Source organism: Chlamydotis macqueenii, chromosome 27, assembly GCF_036417535.1.
Source record: "Chlamydotis macqueenii isolate bChlMac1 chromosome 27, bChlMac1.mat, whole genome shotgun sequence".
Classification (NCBI taxonomy): Eukaryota; Metazoa; Chordata; class Aves; order Otidiformes; family Otididae; genus Chlamydotis; species Chlamydotis macqueenii.
In genome coordinates, this window is record NC_141582.1 from 2,715,607 (window position 1) to 2,735,814 (window position 20,208).

At 61.1% G+C, this 20,208-nt stretch overlaps 1 protein-coding gene across 1 annotated transcript; it reads left to right on the plus strand.

Moving 5' to 3' along the window:
• Window positions 1-216: 216 nt before the first annotated feature.
• LZTS1 (leucine zipper tumor suppressor 1) lies at window positions 217-16,152 on the plus strand. The gene is made up of 4 exons (XM_086767852.1): window positions 217-339; window positions 12,209-12,696; window positions 12,945-13,769; window positions 14,372-16,152. The coding sequence occupies exons 2-4, from the start codon at window positions 12,346-12,348 to the stop codon at window positions 15,035-15,037; spliced, it is 1,842 nt and encodes a 613-aa protein (XP_086623978.1). The 5' UTR covers window positions 217-339; window positions 12,209-12,345; the 3' UTR covers window positions 15,038-16,152.
• Window positions 16,153-20,208: the final 4,056 nt, after the last annotated feature.

The window sequence follows — 20,208 nt, forward strand, 5'->3', positions numbered from 1 at the left end:
CTTTCCCCAAAACCACCTCTCCCCTCTTCCTTTCCTTTAGCATCTACCCCGGCCCCAGAGCGACCATAGGACCCCCGCCCCCCCCCCACCCCCTTTGCCCATCCCACCGACCCCCTGCGGCTGCTTCCCCGAGCGGGGGGGGGAGCGGGACTGGGGGTGACGGACGGACAGACAGACACGCAGCGGGCTGGGACACAAAGGGGCTCCAGGCTCCTCCTCCTCCTCCTCCTCCTCCTCCTCCTCCTCCTCCACCTCCTCCTCCACAGGCGCTGCGCTGGGGATGCTGCTGCCGGCCGCGCACCGGGAGCCCCGCGGTTGAGGAGGCACCGGCCACCCGAGGTGAGGGACGGAGGGGACGCGGGGAGGGGTGCGGGGGGGTGCTGCTGCCCGGGGAGGCGGGCATGGGATGGGGATCCCCCCCCAGCCACTCCCGGCGAGGGGGCTGCGAGCGGAGCGCGTCGGTTCGGGGTTCACCGGTGCGGTGCGGGGGAGTCGGCCGGTACCCGCAACCCGGGGGTGCCCAGCACCCTTCCCCGCCAGACCCCGCGGTGCCAAGCTCGGGCACGAAAGGGTCGGAGCTGCCCGGGCGAGCAGCTGAAATCCGGTGGGTCCGGCCGCGCGTCCCTCTGCTCGGCTCGCGTCTCTTCCCTTCCCTCGGAAAGTCTGGAAAACTTCTTTTGGAGGCAAGGAGAAAATTCTGCACGTTCAGCACCTTGGTTCGGGCTGCTTCTGGTTGCACAGTCCCCAAAGTCTCCGGGAAGAGAAGGAAAGGAGCAGATGCCTTTGGTTTGTTGCTGTCAGCATCCAGCCATCCCTGGGAAAGGGGCTGCCCGTCTGCCTTAGAAATGATTTTGCCCATAGCGCCCGTGTGCGTGGGGTAGGACGGGCAGCAAGCGGGTGGGCAGCATGGGTGGAAAGAGGATCAGCAAGCAGAGCGGCTTGCGTGGGCATCGGGCACCTCTGTGTGCAAATAGGAACTGCATCTGGATGCGGGCAGCGTTGCAGGCGGCGTTGCCGGGTATGGTGGCAGAAGGCAGCTCCGGGCCGTCACTTCTCACCCCGCTGACGCTCTGAGTTCGGTGCCAGATCCACACACACCGGCGAGGAGCTCGCAGGGAGGCCAGGGTCCCTGCTCGGTGCTCCCTGCTTCGCTCAGCCGGCCGAGGGGTTTGCCCCTTGCCGTCTCCGACGGGGCTGGAAGCCGGCTTGGGCTCTGCGGAGAGCCCCTCGCTTGCTCCAGTGGGTCAGGGCTATTTGGCACGGGTACAGGTTCCCAGTGGTGCGGCAGGAGGGTCCCACACGCAGAAGTCGGCCCGTGAGCTGAGGCCTGTGAGCTCCTTACACGTGTGATCCGCGTGCTGACCGCAGAGGGACCAGCACCTGACCCATTTTCCGGAGCGAGCTTGCATTTCCGCAGTAGTTACCAAGGCTGTCCAAATTCCTCCCTAGAGCTTTGTTTTCCTTACTGAAGGCTACGGCAAGCGGAATGCGAGCAGGAGGAAAAGTCCTCGTGAGTCCGTACTGTCTGTCCTCCTGATACCATCGCTCCAGACGCTGATTAACCTCCCTCTGAAATCAGTGCCAGGGCAGAGCCTGCCCGGCTGCTCCTCGCCTGGCCCCGGCCGCCCACGCCAGCCGCCCGTCACGGCCGTGCACCGTCGCACGCCGTCTCCCCCGACCCTCCGTGTCACCGACGTGCCCAGCTCACAGCTACGCCCGCAGCCCGGCTCTTCCGAGGGTCTGCAGGGCCCTCCGTTAGCCGTTCTGCCGTATCGCCCGTGCAATTAATCACCAGGGCCATTAATCAGCGGGACAAAGAATTGTAAGTGCAAAATCATCGGCGCAGTCGGTGGTGGGGGCAATTAATGGCAGCTGCAAAAGTGCACTCAGGAACACAATCGCACGCTACGGGGGATGCTCTCAGCTCCCTGCCAGGCCGCCAGCCGCAGCCCCGTGCCACGCGCGTGCACGCGCTCGAGGGGCTGCGCTGGCCGCCGTGGCAGCTCCCTCGCCCTCGAAGCCCCCAGCTCCCCGGGTGACCTCCCTCCTCTTGGCACCACAGGCTGCTAAATTGGTCTTGAGTCGTTCTTTTTCCCACCCACCCCTTAGTCACTCTTCCTTGGCAGGCAGCGCTGCGGAGCGGTGGGAGGCAGATGAATGTGAAACTCAGGCAGGAAAATGAGATTTCAAGAAAAGTCAGGTCCTGTGCCAGCCACCGAAGCGGGCGTAGGGACTTCCAGGGCAGGCTTCCCGCACCGAGGGTGCGTGGGGCAGACCCCGGTCCCGGTCCGGCTCGGGCAGCGGGGCCACAGCGCCGAGGAAAGGGGAAAACTCAGCCCTTGCAGATGCTCCGGTGTCCCAGCGAGCCGCCGCCGCTCTCCCATCCCGCGCCTCTGGCAGCCCTGGCTGTGATGATATCGTTAGCCCTAATTCGCTCTTTTTTTCCCCTCTTTGAATGCCTCTGTTTTGCTGCGGGCAGGTACGGTCATGCACGGCACGCGCTCAGGCGAGGCATCCGCGGCATGCAGAGAGGTGGGCAGCCGCTGCGACGGAGAGCAAAACCCGCTGGAGGGCCGGCTGGCCTGGCCGCTTTCCTGGAGGCCATTCACAAGCCCAGCCGCGTCTCCGCCAGCCGAGCCCCAGCCTGGCTCCGCGGGACGCCGTCACCCGCATCCCGGCAGAGCTCCGCGCGCCCGTGGTGCGAGGTGCTGCGTGGCCAAGTGTGAAAAGATAGTATCACTGCAGCCCCGCCGCGAAACTGCTGCTGGAGCTGCTCCTCAAAGCTGCACGGGCTGGCAGGGAAAGGGGGTGGCCGGCTTTCCCCTGCCCCGCACCCCGAGGCGGGGGACCTTAATTCTCCAGCGCTTGGGAAAAGCTTAGCACTGCCAGGAAACTTGGAGGCTTTTCCCTACTCCCCCTCACCGCCGCCTTGCATGTGCGTTCATAGACATTTCTTTCTCTTGGGAGCCCTTAAAAGTCCCCCCTCCGCCTAATTTTTTTGTTTGTGGGCTGCCCTGGGCTTTGTGGCGTGGTTTTTTTTTCCAGGAGACCTGTCCCAGCAGCTGATGGCAGGATGCAGGGGGGAGACGCGGAGCGCGCGGTGCCCGGGTCGGGGAGAGCAGCGGTGAAAGCGCGCGGCCGGGAGCGGGCAGGACCGCAGCGGCCGGGTGCCGGTAGGGATTAGTTAAAAATAGCAGGGAATGTACAAAGATTTGGCACGTGGGTCACAAAGTCTTTCCTACACGGAGTGTTTCCTACTAGTGGGTTTTTCTGCTTGCTCGCTTAATTAAGAAAAGCCCCCCGTGAGCAGGAAGGCTCGACAAATTGTTTCTGGGAAGCCCAGAATTTGAGCAGAAGCGGCCGTTGCCCAGTTTGGAGAGCAGAATCTGGGGGAGGGGGACACCCCGTTGCATGAGCTGGGGTTATGCTGGAGCTGCGGGAGCAAACCCTGCATCACTTTGCAACTGGATCCTCTCAACAGCGGTGCTCCAGTTCAGACCATCCTCTTCCTCACGCTTGGTTTTCCTCCTGAGCTAGAAGATCTCCATTTCTCTCCTTGCAGCAGAGGGAAGCAATACGTGTGCACTCCCTCCTCCTTAGAATAAGAGGATTTTTAATCATTTCTGGAAGAGCCTTGTCTCCTCAGCCTCTGACTTTTGGAGAACCGAGCATCTCTCCCCCACAGGACACCGGCGGGTCCGAGAGCCGGAGAGCCGCTTACCTCCCTCTTGCCGGAAGACGAGAAGCCTCCGAGCGGTCGCTCCTACCTCGCGGTGGTATTTCCTAAGAGAGGGTCGGCAATGCCAGGTTCTAGGTGTTTAATTGCCTTTTAGCGAGACATCAGCGGTAACAGCAGCAAAAGCCACAACTGTCTCCACAGACACGTTCTCTGAAACGCAAGTGCCTGTGTTTATTTTTTTTTTAAAACAATTAAATGACATCTCTGCAAGCCAGTTACGGATGATCTCCTCTGAAGGTTAATTGAACACTCCTTGCAATGTTGGTGTACGTTTCTCTTTTGAGGGAACTGCTCTATTTGGCAGCCAGGCATTAAAGGGGTGGATTTTCACAACGGGCCAAGTTTGAAAGAAGAGGAGGAGGAAAACAGGAAGCAAGAATTGAATTTGCCTTCTTTTTATTTTTTTTTTTTTCCTTTTGCGGCTGCTGTATTGAAGCCTGGCTGAGCAGAGCAGGGATGGGGACGTGTAACGTGCTGGAACGCAAGAGGGGGAGTTGGAGGATGAGCAGATGCTGCGAGCAGCGAGGACTGAGGCTGGCTCTCCATCACCATGCAGGAGTTGCCTTTTCTCAGCTCCCACCTGGCCGAGCGTCGTGCAGGGTACAGAAATAACCAGCGGTTAGACAAACCACAGCATAACTGCTGTCACAAACAAGGAAAGACAGCGTAGAAATGATGCACACCTTGGTTTTGGAGCTCAGGTGCTGTGAAACCAAGTACAGACTTGACGTGGAGAAGTTTACAGCTTCTCTAGGCATCCACAGCTTCTCTGGGAAACCTCTTCCAGTGCCTCACCACCCTCCCAGCAAAGAATTTCTTCCTCATGTCTCATCTAAACCTATCACCAGTGAGAAGAGAGCAATGAAGAGCAGGCGGTGGGTCCGTGCACCCGGGCAGTGCTCATGTTGCACGTGAATCCAACGAGGCTGAGAGAGAAGCAGCACAGATTTGCTTTGTGACCCCCAGGTAGACCAAGGAGGTGTCAGAAGTTCATAACTATTCTATGAAAAGGCTAGAGGTGAAGGACCAGCGAGGAGACCTGGCTGGGCCTCCTGAGCACTTACATGGTGACCAAGGAAGGTGGGCTAGGAGAAGCCATGCTCCTGGCTGCTTTTCAACTGCTTGGAAGAGGAGGAGAAACAATAAAAGGCGAGAAGATTGCAAACAGAGCCCTGTCTCCATGGCAGCCTGCAGCTCCACTTCTAAATTTTCCCTGTACGTGAGGAGGATGCTTCTCCCCTGTCTGCTCCTGGGGGAGTTCTGCAGCAGAAGGAGCCTTCGGCCAGGTCCTGGCTGGTGAGGGACTGGCTTGTGGAAGAAATCCTTGGTGCCACCGTCCTGTCCTACCCTGGGGGAAACGGGCTCGCTGTCCCTCGTTACTGTTAATTATCCATAATTAGGGGGGGCAGAAGAAGACACGTGCAAAGCCTGTGGAAGCGGAAAGCTGGGAGGAAAAGTATTTTGGGCTCATCTCAAGTTACACGAAGTTCTTGCTATTTTTAGCTGGACCCAAGCCCTGTCCATCAATTAGACCCCAGAGGAAGCGCGCGGGAGACGTGTAGGACACCAGACCTCACCGGTCGGGCTGCGGCTCTGCTGACGAGCACCACTCACGGACCTCTCTACATGGGTGAGAATTAAAGGACAACATCCCCGCAGCTTCCCAAGCACCCTCGGAGGCACCCGCAAGATGTACGGAGACACCGAGCTGCCTATGCCTAGAGCAAGCCAGTCCCTTGCAACCAGCTTTTTTTTGGGTTCCCCCCCTCCACCCCGTGCTCACACCCCGGCAGATTGTGTTTTACAGGGTGGGAAACAGAGGTGCGAGAAGGGGCCTCGCGGATCCCAAGCGAAAGCCGCGCTCAGCTGTCACCCACCCCGGCACCAGCTGCCAGCCCCAGACGGTTCCCAAAATAACCGACCCGTGGAGGGGCGGTGAGAGGGCCCCCTCGCCCTCCTCCGCGGGGCTGACCCGGCTGTTTGCCGCGGGGTGACGGTGCCTGCGGCGGGAGGGCTGTGAATTCACCGGTCTGGTGGCGGCGGCCGTTCCCCGGCGCTGGCATCGCCATCGCTCAGGTGTGCCAGCCGCGGCGCCGGACCTGCGAAAGACAAAAGCAGGGACCAGAGCATTTCTGAGTTTGCAATTAGCAGGGCTTTAATTGCAGTATTAGTTGCTCGTTAGCGGGAAAAGCCAGATGCTCTTAGGAATTAAGTAAGCTGAAAAGATCTTTCTCTCCAGCCCAGGAATATTTAACCGTGTCTCACGCAAGCCTTTCCTTCGTACCGGGAGCGTGACTGGTACGGCTTGTGCGGGTGCTGCGCTCGGCTGGTGAATCACCGATGGGCTCCCAAATCCCTGCGGCGCGAGGCTGCTGGCGGGAGCGGGGATGAAGCTGCCAGGCGGTCTGGGTGTTTCTGGGGTGGGGGGCACAGGTGGGGTCTGTTTGCGAGGTTGGGAGCTGGAGGGGCCTGGCGTCGTGTTTAACCTACGAAAGAGCGAGAAAGCGTTGGGGCTCTGCTCTGAGCAGGGAGCTGGGGACGTCGCGGTGGGGCTGAGGGTTTCTAGTAGAAACATCTGGCATCAGGAGCGTAAAGAAGAGCTACAGCCCAAGCCAAGGTGGTAGGGACGTGGAGGACGGGGGTCCCACAGCAGTGCCGGGATATTCCCACAATGCCCTGCTGTTGCTGCGCTTGCATCTGGTGAGGGCAGGGCAGCATCGTATGGGGCCAGCTCCTCCTGGGAGCGACCCCTCCCAGGCACAGGGACAGCAGGAGGGAGGCCGGGACCGGCTCCAGCCCAGCTCCTGATAACGCTGGTTGGATTTCCTTCCACGTGAAGCTGTTTCATATAAACTGCAGCTGCCCCGGGGGAGAGCCGGGGCGTTTCGGCACCAGCCATCCCCCGTCGCTCTGCAGCTCTGCAAACAGCCCCGTCTCGCCCAGGTCGGCACGAGCGATGCTCGGGAGCTGGCCAGGGAGCGTCGGCTTCCCAGCACAGCGTCCCATCGCTGGCCGGGGGGCAGCTGGGAGCAGGTCAAGCAGGCGATGGTTTATCCCCGTCACCGCATTGTTTGGTGACATGTCCGGCCCCAGGATGGGTTACGCTGCCCCAGCCCAGCCCTCTCCCGGCAGCTCGCTTTGCTCAGCTCCCGGCTTTCTGTGCGCTGCCGGGGCAAATGCCACCTTTTCCTGGGAATCAACCAGGAATTTTCCTGGGAATCGCCACCCTTCAGCCACCAGCCACACAGTTTGTCTCACTTCTAAGTCCCTCTCGAGCTAGGGAGGCAGAAATAATAATACATCACTTTTTCTAGCCCACATACTCACTGGTGCTATGAGTTTGTGCTCAGGCGACTGCCCAGTAAGCGTTTGCTGGAGAGAAAGCACGAGGCTGGAAGCCGCTGGACGTTGGAAGTCACGGGACTTACACCGGTTTGCTGCGGGTTGAGCAATCGTCGCCAGGCAGGGACAGGAGCCTCTCCCCACGCAGGGACCAGACAGCACGCAAACCGGCACAGCAGAGCGGGCGTTGAGCCGATATCCTCTAAAGCTCGCTCTGCCAATGTGATTCATTGGTAATTTGAGAAATTCCTCATCGTTTAGCACTGGCTTCCCCAAACACAGCTCCAGCCAGTCGCCTCAGTGCCGCCTGCATCGTCACACGGATGATTTCGCCCTGCTGTCCCGTCAGAGCCACTTGTTGGCTCATCCCTGGTCGGGAGCGGTGCCTCGGTGGCTGGATGGACAGAACAGAGCTGTACACAGCTCCTTCGAGCTCTTTCCAAAGCCGATGCTGAATTCGGTGTTGGTTTTTGGCTTTTCCAGCAGGACAAAGGGCAGCGAAGGAACCTCACCCTCCCACAGGACCTGGGTGCAAAGAGGCAGCGCTCAGTGCTGCCGATGGGCTTCAGAACGGATACAGTCTGCCCTTTATTGTGGGGTTTTTTTGTTTTTTTTTTTTTTCTCCTCTTGTTGAGCAATTGCACCTTCACCTCCTGGCCTGCAGCGGGGTCACCGGCCGCCGAAGAGCCCAGCTGCCAGGGGCTGGTGGCGGAGACGCGGCGCAGTCCGCCGCTGGCGCGCAGCCCACCCCGGCCCCCTGCCAGAGCCGCTGCTGGCTCCGCTAACGGGCGCCAGCCCGTGGGTGTGAATTCTCTCAGTGTTCATTGAAACAAGATGAAGTGTGATGGACTCCCGGGCCATTAGAGTGGATGGAACGTCTCATTGAGGCTGGTTATTCTTCATCTGGAGTGTCCCCGCTCCGCTAATGGCAGATCGGGGCAGAACACATGGCGCGCGCTTTGTGAGGCCTGGGCTCGATTCACTCCCGGCCTCCGATCAAAATGATCCCAATGAATGTCAGTGAATGAGCGGGGGGACAATGAGCGGCAGTGAATGAAAGCCTTGTCGTGGGGCCCTGCGGCGCAAGGACGGCGTCTGCCGGGGCGGCGTTTGGATTCGTCCCCGGTAGCACCATTAGGGTGAAGATGAGGGGGCAGGGGCGAGGTCGGCCCCGCCGGTGGGGCTCTCCCAGCCCCATTGCTGCCACTGCTTTGGAGACCAAAATGAGGGGGGTTTGGGGAGCCCCGCTGGGCACGGGGAGAGCGGGCTGAGCTGGGGAGGCCGAGCAGGGACAGGCAGATGCTCACGCAGCCCGGGATGGGTCCGTCTCATCGGCCTGGGGGTCCAGAAATCAGAACTTGGTTTTGATTGCAGATCCCAAATCTGGCGCAGTGGGATTGCTGCGCTCCAAGATTCGAATTAAGCCGTTCTCTTCATTAAACCATAAATCAGATGCTCCAGGTAGGATGTGCAGGGCTTTTCACCGTGGAAATGCCCACGTTTTCCCCCGGGGCCACGTTCTTGGTGCCTCAAAAGTCCCAAATCGCCGAGTAAAACAGGGACACATCACCCGGCAGCGACGGAGGGAAGGAGGAAGGAGCCTGCTCCTGGATCCAGGCTCCTGGCAGCTGCTGCCGCTTCTCTGTTATCCCTGCATCTCCCAACAAACACCCAAACGTGTGGGTGCATCTGCACAGAACTGATGAATAATAATCGGAGAGGGAAAACGAGTAGGCGAGAGGGTGTGGGGGAGAAGGAAGCTTTCGCACACCGGGGGGGAGAGGAACAGCGTCGGCGGGGAGAGGGCAACGCCGCGAAGCCGGGAAGGAAAACGAAGGCTCTTGCTGAGATGACCTGGCTGGGGAAGGCAGAGAGAAAGCAACCGCCCGCGAAAACTCCGCAAGGAAGAGGGAAAGGCTTCAAAGAAACAGCGCTGCGAGGAGATAAGGCTGAATTCCTGCGGCCCGCTCGGGAAGGAGGTGATGGGGAAGAGCTGCTCTCCCACCTGTGACAGGCACGACTGCAATGAGTGTGGGATGCCATTCATATTTTTCCCCTCTGTTTCTGCAAAAATAAGAGTAGCTGCATCCACACATTCAGCCCCTGATCCCGTGGGCTTGTCCTGCACCGCCTGGGTGTTTATTAGGGCTGTGTCCCACGGGGAATCACTGCCGGACCCCCGTGCCTCCCGCCTCGCCCCTCCGCCTCAGTGGGGTTTGGTAACAGCCCCCCAAGGTCCCGCCAAGGGGTGACGGGGCCAGACCCAAACACGGGCACTGCGCCTCGGCACGGCATCGCCCCGGGGTTCGACCGACGCGGGGCTCGTGCCGTCGCCCCGGCCCCCTCCCCGCCGCGGCCACAAAAGCGCTTTTGAGGGGCTCATTTGCCGGAGGCGGCAGAGCGAGAGGGAAAGGCTCGTGTCTTTTCTGGCTTTCTGTTCTCCTTAATTGATGAGTGACAGGGCAAATCACGTCTCCAATTAATCTCATTTAGCAGCGAGAGCCAGGCGAGGCCGGGAGCTGCGCGGGTGGGGGGCAGCAGCCGCCGCTCCCAGGGGCAGGGACGGGCTGGCGCGGTGGCATCGCGCACACGGACCCGCAGCAGACAACGGGCACGAAAGCCGTTAAAATACATCTAAATATATACGCATGTACATAATGACGCGGTTTCTTTGGCTCGGCAAACCGACCCGGCTCCTTGCAGTCACACAGATTTGACACAGGGGAAGATGCAAGCGCGTTCCGCAGAGGCTGAGCGAGGCAGGGGGACAAGACCGAGCCCCAATTTTTGGAGGTGCCCCAAAGCTGGAGCAGAAGCCTGCTCCCTCCCAGCCGCGCCGTCTCCAGAGCCTTTCCCTTTCCGCGAGCGCTGTGCGTGAACGCCAACTCCTCCACGGCTTTCAAAGGCTTCATTTTTACATGGAAAGAGGGAAGAAGAAGAAGAAGACATGCCCAACCCTCTCGGGCATGTGTAGGAGGGCTGGGATTGATGGGAACACCTCCTGCCAAGAGGCTGGAAAGTCCCAGCTCTCCTTCCCCACATTTCTACCTTCCTCAGGCACCCAAAAACACCAAGGGTGCATCTACTTAAGGGGCCTCTCTGCTCCCCAGCAAGGTGCTCTGGCCATGGGGACAGCGAACCTGGCATCCCCAGGTCCGCGCACCCTGCACCGCTCCGTGTTTCAGGGGATCAGACCTCCCTGATGCCCCTGCCACGGGTGTGTGAGAATACAAGGGGGGCTTCCCCCCGCTCCCTCGCACGCATCCGACGCTCTCTCTGGGATGCCGTTGCCGCCGTCGGCAGCTCTGCTGCCGCGACCTTGCCTTTTCCCCTCCGCGGGTGTGTACCTTGGGGCACAGTTTCGGCAAAGTGTGCTGGCGGAGCGGCCTCCAGCGCCAACGATCCTGCTCCCTGCGGCGATTCCTCGCCCTCCGTACACCTTACGCCTCCTACCCTGCAAAAACGAACGGAGCCGAAGTCATCGATCGCTTTTAGCGTATCAGCATCCAGGCAGCAGTGCAGCCCTTGGTTCTTGCTTACTTCCCTTAATCTCCCAAAAATGGATTTAGGGATTAAAGCGGATAGTCTGTCTTTCTGGGACTTTTCTTTGACACTTAATCAATCTGGGACCTCGGGGCACGGAGGAAAAGGAAACAGGCAAAGCTGAGGGATGAGCGCAGGCTCGCGTTGCCCTGCTTGGGATGCTGCGCTGGAGCGGCCGTACGGCAGGACGTAAGGCAGAAAGGGAAAAAAAATCAGAGCAACTCCCTGGGTCCTGAGGGTGAGGCAGCGAAGATTCCCTGGCACACCGTGCCTGCACCCTCCATCACCCGACGCTCGCCCGGCAGAGCCCAAGCGCTCTCCCGTGATGTTTTACCCTCGGTATGCCTGCTTGGGCAATGGGAGCCAAGCGGATTTTTTTTTTTTCCTTTTTTTTTTTTTTTCCAGCCCGTAGCAAAGAGAACGAATGCACAGCCCCGCATACCTCTGGACCGTAATCACAATACTCAGCGCACGCAGAACGCCTCCCCTCTTCTTAAGTGCTGCGCAGACATTAAGCATAATTAAGCCGCGCAGCATCCCTTTTCGGGTGGGTTAAGAGGAGCACTGGAGACTGGAGAGGAAGCAGGCAGCGCCAGGCTGATGCGGGAGATGTGATTGCATCTCGCAGTGCCGAGCGCAGCTGTCGGGAGATGGGACCCATCCTGCACGGCACAAGCACGGGTGCCTGTTGAGGTTCATGCCTATTCGCCACCTAAAAATCACCGCAAGTGCCTTCCCCTCCTTTCCTTCTCATATCCCTCCTGGCCTCAGCCGGGCGCGCCGTACCCGGCAGCTCCCTGCCGCGGGGCGGGATGCGGGAGCCGTGGTGCGGTGGCTGCCAGCCAGCCCGGCGGACGCAGGCAGCTCGGGATGCTCCTGGAGCCGTCCCCGGGCGCAGGGGAAAGCCCTGCTCTTCCCTGCCTCCCTCATCCCGGGGCGCTGGCGGAGGGATGGAGAAGGGCAGCCCCGGGCTGGCGGCAGGGTACCGGCCTCAGCGAGCATCCCTCTCCCTTCGCACGCACCCGCGGAGCGACCGGCTCATCCGCGCTGCCAGCCTGACACGCACTGACCTGTCCCCGGACACAGGCGCGGGGAGATGCGCACGCTGAGGTGCCCGTACCCGCTTCGCACGAGCCCTTGTGCGTGCCAATGCCAGCTTGTACCCAAACGTGCGTGCAAGGCGCGTTTTTACGCGCTCACATCGTCAGAAACCGCCCCGCTCCTGCCGACGCCTGGGCCGTGGGCGCAGAAATGCCTCTGTCTGCCAAACCGCTTTTTATAGAATCCCAGGATGGTTTGGGTGGGAAAGGAGCGCTAAAGCCCACCCAGCCCAACCCCCTGCACAAAGCAGGGACATCTCCAACCAGATCAGGCTGCTCAGAGCCTCATCCAGCCTGGCCTGGAATGTTTCCAGGGATGGGGCATCCACCGCCTCTCTGGGCAACCTGGGCTCCACCACCCTCAGCATAAAAAATTCCTTCCTAATATCCAATCTGAATCCACCTCCCTCTGTTTTGAAACCATCACCCCTCATCCTATCGCTTCAGGCAATTTTCCTCACCCTGCTCTCGTTGCGTCCCCCAGGCTCGCAGCTCCCGGGCGCAGCAAGGTCTTTGCTATGATCGCAGCAGCAGCCGTCTCTACCGGCTGCCCGGACCCCTCGCCGCGCGGTTCCGCCGGGCTCCGCTCCCCCCGCTGCGTACCCCGCGCCCGGGACCAGCATGGGCAGCGTCAGTAGCCTCATCTCCGGCCACAGCTTCCACAGCAAGCACTGCCGAGCCTCCCAGTACAAGCTCCGCAAGTCGTCCCACCTGAAGAAGCTCAACAGGTACTCGGACGGGCTGCTCCGCTTCGGCTTCTCCCAGGACTCCAGCCACAAGTCCAGCTCCAAGAGCAGCAAGAATGAGGACTTCTTTTACATCAAGGTCAGCCAGAAATCCCACGGCTCCCACCGAGCGGACTATACCTCGCTTGCCGGCGGGGAGCTGGGCGGCCAAGCCGGGACGAGCGGTGTGGATTTCGGGACGCCCACGCCGCAGAAGCTGATGCCCTTTCCCAGTCAGCTGGAAGTGGTCAGTAGGGGAGATGGTGGCCCCAGAAGTGGGTGGGGGGTGTCCCCCAGCGCCGTTGGGGTTTTAGCACAGGATGGGGTGCGGGGCCCACGTGGGGTTGTCGTCAGCATCCTCCTGAGCCTTCAGCCCTTGGTGGAGACCCAAGCTGTCCCCACCACGGGGGTCTCGTCCTTGGCGGCAGAAGGGGTGGGGGGGGAACAGACGCCGTGGCGTCGGTCTGTGCTGATGGGCTCTGCTCTTCTCCCCAGGGCGCGGAGAAGCCGGCTGCGCGACCGACCGCCTTCAAGCCGGTGCTGCCCCGGCCCGGCGCCATCCTGCACTCCTCCTCCCCGGAGAACGGGGGTCACCTCTCCCAGCAGCTGCACCCCTCGGACAAAGCCAAGGAGCAGGAGCTGAAGCCGGTGCTGTGCTCCGGGGGTCTCTCCGACTCCGGCAGGAACTCCATGTCCAGCCTCCCCACCCACAGCACCAGCAGCAGCTACCAGCTCGACCCCCTCGTCACGCCCATGGGTCCCATCAGCCGCTTCGGGGGCTCGGCCCACAACATCCTGCAGTGCGCCGTCATCCAGGACAGCAACATGATGAGCCTCAAGGCCATGTCCTTCTCCGACGGGGGCAACAAGATCCTCAACCCCGGCAAAGCCTCCCACCACCACGCCGCCGAGAAGACCGCTTGCATCCGTTCGCCCATCTCCACGGATGAGTCCACCATCCAGGAGCTGGAGCAGAAGCTGCTGGAAAGGGAGGGGGAGCTGCAGGAGCTTCAGTCGAGCTTCGAGGAGAAGGAAATCAGCTCCTGCCAGGTTTATGAAGAGAAGCAGCGGCGCTGCAAGGAGGAGCTGGAGGGCCTCAAGCAGAAATGCAACAGCAAGCTCAAGCAAACCTCGCAGAAAACACAGCGGACGCAGCAGGTCCTTCACCTCCAGGTGTTCCAGCTGCAGCAGGAGAAGAAGCAGCTGCGGGAAGAGCTGGAGAACCTCATGAAAGAGCAAAACCTGCTGGAGACCAAGCTCAGATCCTACGAGAAGGAGAAGACCAGCTTCGCCCCGGCGCTGGAGGAGACCCAGTGGGAGGTAAGCGGCACTGGAGCACCGAGAGAGATCTGGGGCTGCCGATGCCGAAAGCGGGGCGCGCGTGGAGGGCGATAGCTCCGGCACCAGCAATAAACCACGCAGCTCTGCTGCGTTCCTGTACCTGCGCCCGGCCACCCCGCAGCACAGCGGCAGCATTTCACCGCAGCTGCACGCAGAGAAGCGCGGCTGCCGCCCGGCGTGCTTCAGGGAGCGCGGTCCTCAGCTTCGCTCCCTCGCACGCGAGGATTTCCCCATCACCACGAGGATCTCTCGTTTAGCTGCGGTTTTGAGCCACCTGCCCAGGCTGTCCGCGAGCCCTACCAAAACCGCAGGTTCCACACCTCAGTTGAGGGGCATCAGCTCCTTAAATCCTCCCGGCTGTTCTGAGCATCCCTCCGTGTCGGCACGGAGAGCGTGGGGTCCAGCCCCTGCTAAGAGCCCAGGGCATTGCTCCCTGTGCCGGGGCATCTCCCTGGATGGGATTTCGTGGCCAGGGTCTCCACGTGCCGAACCCCAGCCGTGCCCAGCGTGGCTTGCACAGGGTACCACGGGCTTTTTTCCGAGGCACAGCCCTAATTCGGGTGCCGCATCCCTTCCCACAGGTGTGCCAGAAGTCAGGGGAGATCTCCCTGCTGAAGCAGCAGCTGAAGGAGTCCCAGACGGAGCTCAACACCAAGACCACCGAGATCCTCAGCCTGAAGGCTCAGCTGAAGGAGGTGAGGGTGAAGATGGAAGGGCTGGAGATGAAGACCCAGGACCTGGAGAGCTCCCTGCGCACCAAAGCCATGGAGCTGGAGGTGTGCGAGAACGAGCTCCAGCGCAAGAAGAACGAATCCGAGCTGCTGAGGGAGAAGGTGAACCTGCTGGAGCAGGAGATCGTGGACCTGCGGACGGAGCTGGCCCTTCTCAAGGAGCAACTGAGCGAAGCCCGGGAGGTGGGCAGGCTCCGCGCCGTGGCGGACGACGCTCAGGCCCTGCAGGGAGAGGTGGAGAGGTTGAGGGCAGAGCTGAAGGCCGAGCGGGACAACAACGAGCAGATGACCTCCAGCTTCCAGCATGAGCGGCAGACGTGGAAGGAGGAGAAGGAGAAGGTGATCCACTACCAGAAGCAGCTGCAGCAGAGCTACCTGCACATGTACAAGAGGAACCAGAACCTGGAGAAGATGCTCCAGCAGCTCGCTGCGGGGGAGGATGGTAAGGAGCCCATCGAGCTGGACATACCCGGTGCCGACGTCCCCTACGAGGACATCATCGCCACCGAGATCTGAGCCAGGTCTGCCTTCTCCTCCCTGCAACTCAGGGCCCGCGCCTCGTTCCGTTCAGATGAGCCATGTATTTATTAGCGGAGCTGGCGGCCCGGCCGGCTCGCCAGCCCTCCTCCCCTCCCCGCGCCGCACCGCGGCGGTGCCCTCCGCCGCTTGTCGTGTTACAGAGGTGAACAAGCAACTCGTGCCAGTGGTGACGTGCCAGCAGCTGCCCCTCACCCCCGCTGCCACCCGGGCAGCGTCCCTTCTGCGCCCTCATAGGACTGAGAAACCGGCGACGGGGGCGGCCGGGGAACGGGACTTTGGGAAATAACCTCCTGTTGGGTAACGAGATGATGCAAAACTCCCAGGGGATGCCCTGCTCCGGGCTCAGAGAGACCCTGGGACACCATGGCTCTGGGGACGGGGACACCACAGCCCCCGGCGAGGAATCGGCCGCGGTGCCTTCCCGGCGCCGTTCCCTGCCCGCAGCCCGAAGGAAGCCAAGCTGCTCCCGCTCTTCCTTAACCTTCTCTGGCCGGTGCCGATCTCCCCGCTCTGGGACCGGGGTTGGCGCCGTCTGCGCATCCCCGTCTCCCATCCTTCGGCTGCCGCAGTGCCTCAGGAAGGACCCCACCCGCACACACGCACACCCCACCCCGTCACAGCCAACGCCCCCACCAAAATCACCCTTCACCAACGAGCACAGCCCACCCTGCACCCATCCCGTCCCTCGGCCGCACCGGCACATCCCCGCACCCCGGACCCGCACGGCCACGGCGAGCCCAGCGTTCCCCGCTCCGATGGGCGAGGCCTCGGTGTCCCTTTCCTCCAGCTGCCGGGCAACTGGATTTAAGAATTAACAGAAATTCCCAAGCCACGGTCCAGCCTGAGGAACTGGGGGGGAAATGGGTTGTGTTTGCCCCGTGACCCTGCGACCGGCCCTCCCAGGAACCCTGGCTGCCTTATCTCCTCCCGTGCCCTTACTGGCATCCCATCAACAGGAACCAGCTTAAAAAAAAAAAAAAACAAAAAACCAAACCAAACCCCAAATCAACCACTTTCATTTTGTTTTCCACCCCAGCTCTTAAAATTTCCCCGTGCCGCCAGCAAGCGGGTAACAGGGCTCGCTGCACGTCGCCAGCGGGGACCCTCCTGTCCCTCAGCTCGGGCCGGGAGGGACTCGGCCGGCGCCCAGCCTGCCGGGGTGGAGGTCTCCAGCCAGGACCCCTTTGTGCCAGCGCCGCGGTATTTTTGCTGCAATGTTTTTGTTTCCCCACTAACGAGCTGGGTACCGGCCCGGGAAGCCCCGTCCCGGGGATGTGGGTTGGGGATAAGGGGGGTCTTGCACAACCCCACCCCACAAATTCGGCCAAGGGCTCGAAGCCACGCACAAGCGGCAAAATTCAGCACCCCTCACCCGCCTCCCGCCAGCCTGGCAAGGCGACACACGGAAACCAATCTGTGCCTTCTGCACCTGCCCCCGAGCACCCCCCACGCGCCGTCCCGGCCCCGGCCCCTCAGCCGTGATCCGCTGAGGAAAAGCCAACCTCCGATCCCAGTTCCAGCCCCGCGGTTGCTGGGTCCAGCAGCCTTTGCCCTGCCGAAGGACATCCCGGAGAGAAGACCGGGAGATGAAGGACGGCACCCGGCTCCGCTCTGGCTCACAGGGCCGGAAGGGATTTAGTGCATCATCCAAGCCATAGCCCTGCGCCCGCTCCGCATCCCGCGTCGGAGCCGGAGCGCGGCAACCGTGAGCTCCAGTGCCAAACGCGGGGTGCCGATGGGAGCAGAGCCCTCCCCGGCTGCCCCATCCCGGCAACGCCCGCCCAGCCCCGTTCCCGTTGGCCTCGGCCACGCCGTCCCCGGTCCCCGTCGCCCCAGCCCCGCGTCCTCCCCAGCCAGCGCCGTACGATGTGATCGCCCGGAGGCGTCGACGTGCTGCCTTTGCACAACGCTGTGTGTGACCGTCCGCATCGCAGGTGTGTCGCTCCCGGTGTGAGCCCCGGCCGGGCTCAGCCTGTACAGATAATTATTTTTCTGCAGGTTTTTTGGATGTTATTTCTGGTGACCGATGTAAACTACTGGTAATTTTATGTTTTTATTTATAAATAAATTTTTTAAAACTTCCTTAGCCTCTCTGGGTGCCTGGCTTGGCAGCGTTCGGAGGGTTTTCAATGCAGGGCGGCGCTTTGCCGTGCCGCACTCCAAGCCACCAACCATTTATCTCGGCGCCCCGGGGTCCCCTTTGGGACATCCTTCCACCTGGCCCCGTTTGTTTCCAGCCCCGCGAGCGCTTTGCTGCGTGGGCGAGCGGCGTTATCTCCGCCGTGCAGCTGGGATAACCCATGCGTGGAAAAGCGGCAACTTGCCTCCGGCAAACACCGGGGTTTGGGAGAGGAGGAGATAATCCGCCCGGCCGCGCTCCCAGCCCACCCCTCCTGCTCCGCCGCTGGGACCGATTCTCATCCCCACCAAACCCCCAGCATCCCTGACCCCCCAGCCCCGGAGCTGGTCCATCTCTCCTGAGGAGAGCCAGAGAAAACGATTACAGAGGGAGAGATAGAGTGGGAACGCCTTAATGAAACCAAGCACACTTTTCAACTATCGACTATTTTGATTATTGACTATTTAAGCTTTTTTAGCCCCAAATTGATCACCCTGGGGTCTATTCGCACTGCACGGATCTGGCAGTTCCACAGATCTAAACAGCAAAGGGGGAGGTTTTGGGGCAGAAAAACCCTCAAATTGCAGAAAACACTCTTCATCCTGATTCCTCTGGCCATCTGCACCGGGCACTCGCCCCACCACGCTGCAGGGCGGGGGGCCCACGCCACACACACTGCTCCGTGCCCCCCAAAAGGGCCCCCACTGATGCTTTCCAGGGAAACCTTGGCTTTGCTCACGCCGCCCGAGGGAAGTTTATTTTTAGAGCTTTTGAAAACTGCTGAGGAGGAAGGAGATGGAAAACCAGGCGCGAGCGCTCTCTGCGGCACCTTCTGTTACAAATCACCTCTGAGCATCGCCTGCCCTGGCTGCCGGCTCAGCCGAGCCCTTCCCAGGCTTTTCCGTGGATCCGGGTCAGCGGCAAGGAGACCCTCGAGCTGGCTGTTATCCCAGGGGACATCCCTATCCTGTGGGAGTCACAGACAAAATTGCAGATGCAGCAAAGCGGAGCCTTACTGGGGCTGTGAGCGGGAGTCGGGACGGGTCCGGGAGCAAGCGCAGCATCCCCAAGGGCACACACACCCTGAGAGCAGCTTCTTCGCCGTGCCCAGGAGACTGGGAAGCCAAAACCCCAGCCCTGGGAACCCTGGGCTGCTTCTGCCATTAAATCAGGTAAGGGTCACACCCCTTCTCCACCCAAACGCTAACGAAGCAGCGGATGAGGAAAAGCTGTGGCAGGCAGGGCTCAGAGCATCCTCTGCCCCGGGCGGCAGAATCGGGCAGCGCCTGGCCCTCGAACGGCTGCGGCACCAACAGAAGCGCAGCCCCGGCATTAGGATGCTGCGGGATTGGGATCGAAAGGAAAGCAGAGCAGCGGAGGGCAGGGCAGCCCAGGCCCTGCTCCAAGCACGAGATTAGGCACATTCGGAGGGAGCCAAAAGCCATGGTGACACCGGGGTGAAGCCATTCCCTCACGGTGCCCGGTGCTTCCTCCGCGGCAGGTTGGATATGGACGGGATGGCATCGGTGTGTGGCACAGCTCCCGGGCTGAGGAAGCGGCCGAGCACGAGGGGCATCGTTGGCTCGGGTGTTGGGGGGCAAAAGAAGCAGCGCCAGCTCCCGCATCTCCCCCCCAGTTGCTGGGGTTCCCGGCTTCATCCGTGCTGCGGGTTAGCTCCGCTCCAGCTGCCCCAGCGCCAACCGTCCTCAGACAGAAGGAGTTTGAATTAGTTGTTGGACTAATCAGCGGATGCTAATAAGCCTCAAGACGGAGAAAAGCTGATTTGCATCTTCTTTTAACACCCCGGTGCCACTGCACCAGATTCTGGCTGTGGTGGGGGCAGAGTCAGCCGTAAAACCTCAGCAGAGACAGGACCAGGGCTGCCTTTGAAAGAGCAATTAAACCGAGCCGCCCCTTGCTCACAGGGTGAGAGAGGGTCGGAGGCAAAGCTGCTTTTGATGTGCAAATAACCTGCGGCAGCCCTCCCCACCAGCCCGCTCCCCTGCCTCGCATCTGCCAGTCCCAACTGGAAACCCAAGGGGCAGGGTGGGGGAAAGGCGGCGGTGTTTGCTCCCCTCCCTCCCGAATGAGCTGACAGCTGGCGTGTGCCTCTGCGGGGACCCGGCTGGCTGACATCAGTTGGCGAAGGGGGATAAGACCCCCGGGCAGTCCTCATTAGTTATTACCCAAAAAAAAAAAAAAAAAAAAAAAAAAGGAAAAAAGCAAACAGTGTGTAAATGCGCTAAGGCAGCAGCTGGGAGAGCAGCACGTCCCGTTCAGCGCGGTACCTGCTGTCTCCACGCCGTGAAATATCGGGCTGTTTGTTCAGCGCCCGCCTGAGCGCCGTGTCAGGAGCTGCCCGGGGAGGACCCGATGCCACGCAGAGGGGCACCCCTTGCTCCCCGCACCGGGTGCCCCTTTGCTTTCCCACCCTGTTCTCCCAGCGAAGGGCTACGGGCCACGCTAAAATAGCTGCGCTGCAAGCCCCAGCCTGCTCCCGGGGCCTCGGGCTGGCGGGAGCTGAAGCTATTTCTGTCGTTCCTCCCGCACCGGGCCCCGTGCCAGGCTCAGGCTGCTCCGGAGCTCCTGGTCTGTAGGACAGGCTCTGCGGCAACCTGGGGACCTGCCTGCGCGCAGGATGACAGCGATGCTCTGCCTGCGTTGGCAGATGCATTCTCTCCAGCAGCTGCGGAGCACGAGCCGGGTGGAAGATGAGATTTCTGCCCTGTTTTGAGTCTCCGGAGCTGGAAGAGAGCAGGCTCAGGTGTGCCCAGCGAGGACGGCCGCTCACGTGCACGAGCCCAGGGAGGGGAGGACAAATCAGCGTGATTTAACTCCCCCAGATAAGAGCTGAAGAACCGCAGCGGGCTGGTTTTGTGCCTGTAAGCACAACCTTCTCCCTCGACCTTACAAAGCCAGGCGAACCAGAGCCAGCCCTACCCCTGCTCCCCATGAGCACTTTCCAAAAACCCAGTGTGTTTGCAGGCAGTGGCATCGAAGCATGCCAAGCAGTATCCATGCATCAGGG

Bases quoted from the DNA above. Each gene is read 5' to 3' on its own strand.
- LZTS1 (XM_086767852.1), top strand. From the start codon at position 12,346: ATGGGCAGCGTCAGTAGCCTCATCTCCGGCCACAGCTTCCACAGCAAG. The intron at 12,697-12,944 runs GTCAGTAGGGGA...TCTTCTCCCCAG, and splicing joins TTCCCAGTCAGCTGGAAGTG to GGCGCGGAGAAGCCGGCTGC. The intron at 13,770-14,371 runs GTAAGCGGCACT...CCCTTCCCACAG, and splicing joins TGGAGGAGACCCAGTGGGAG to GTGTGCCAGAAGTCAGGGGA.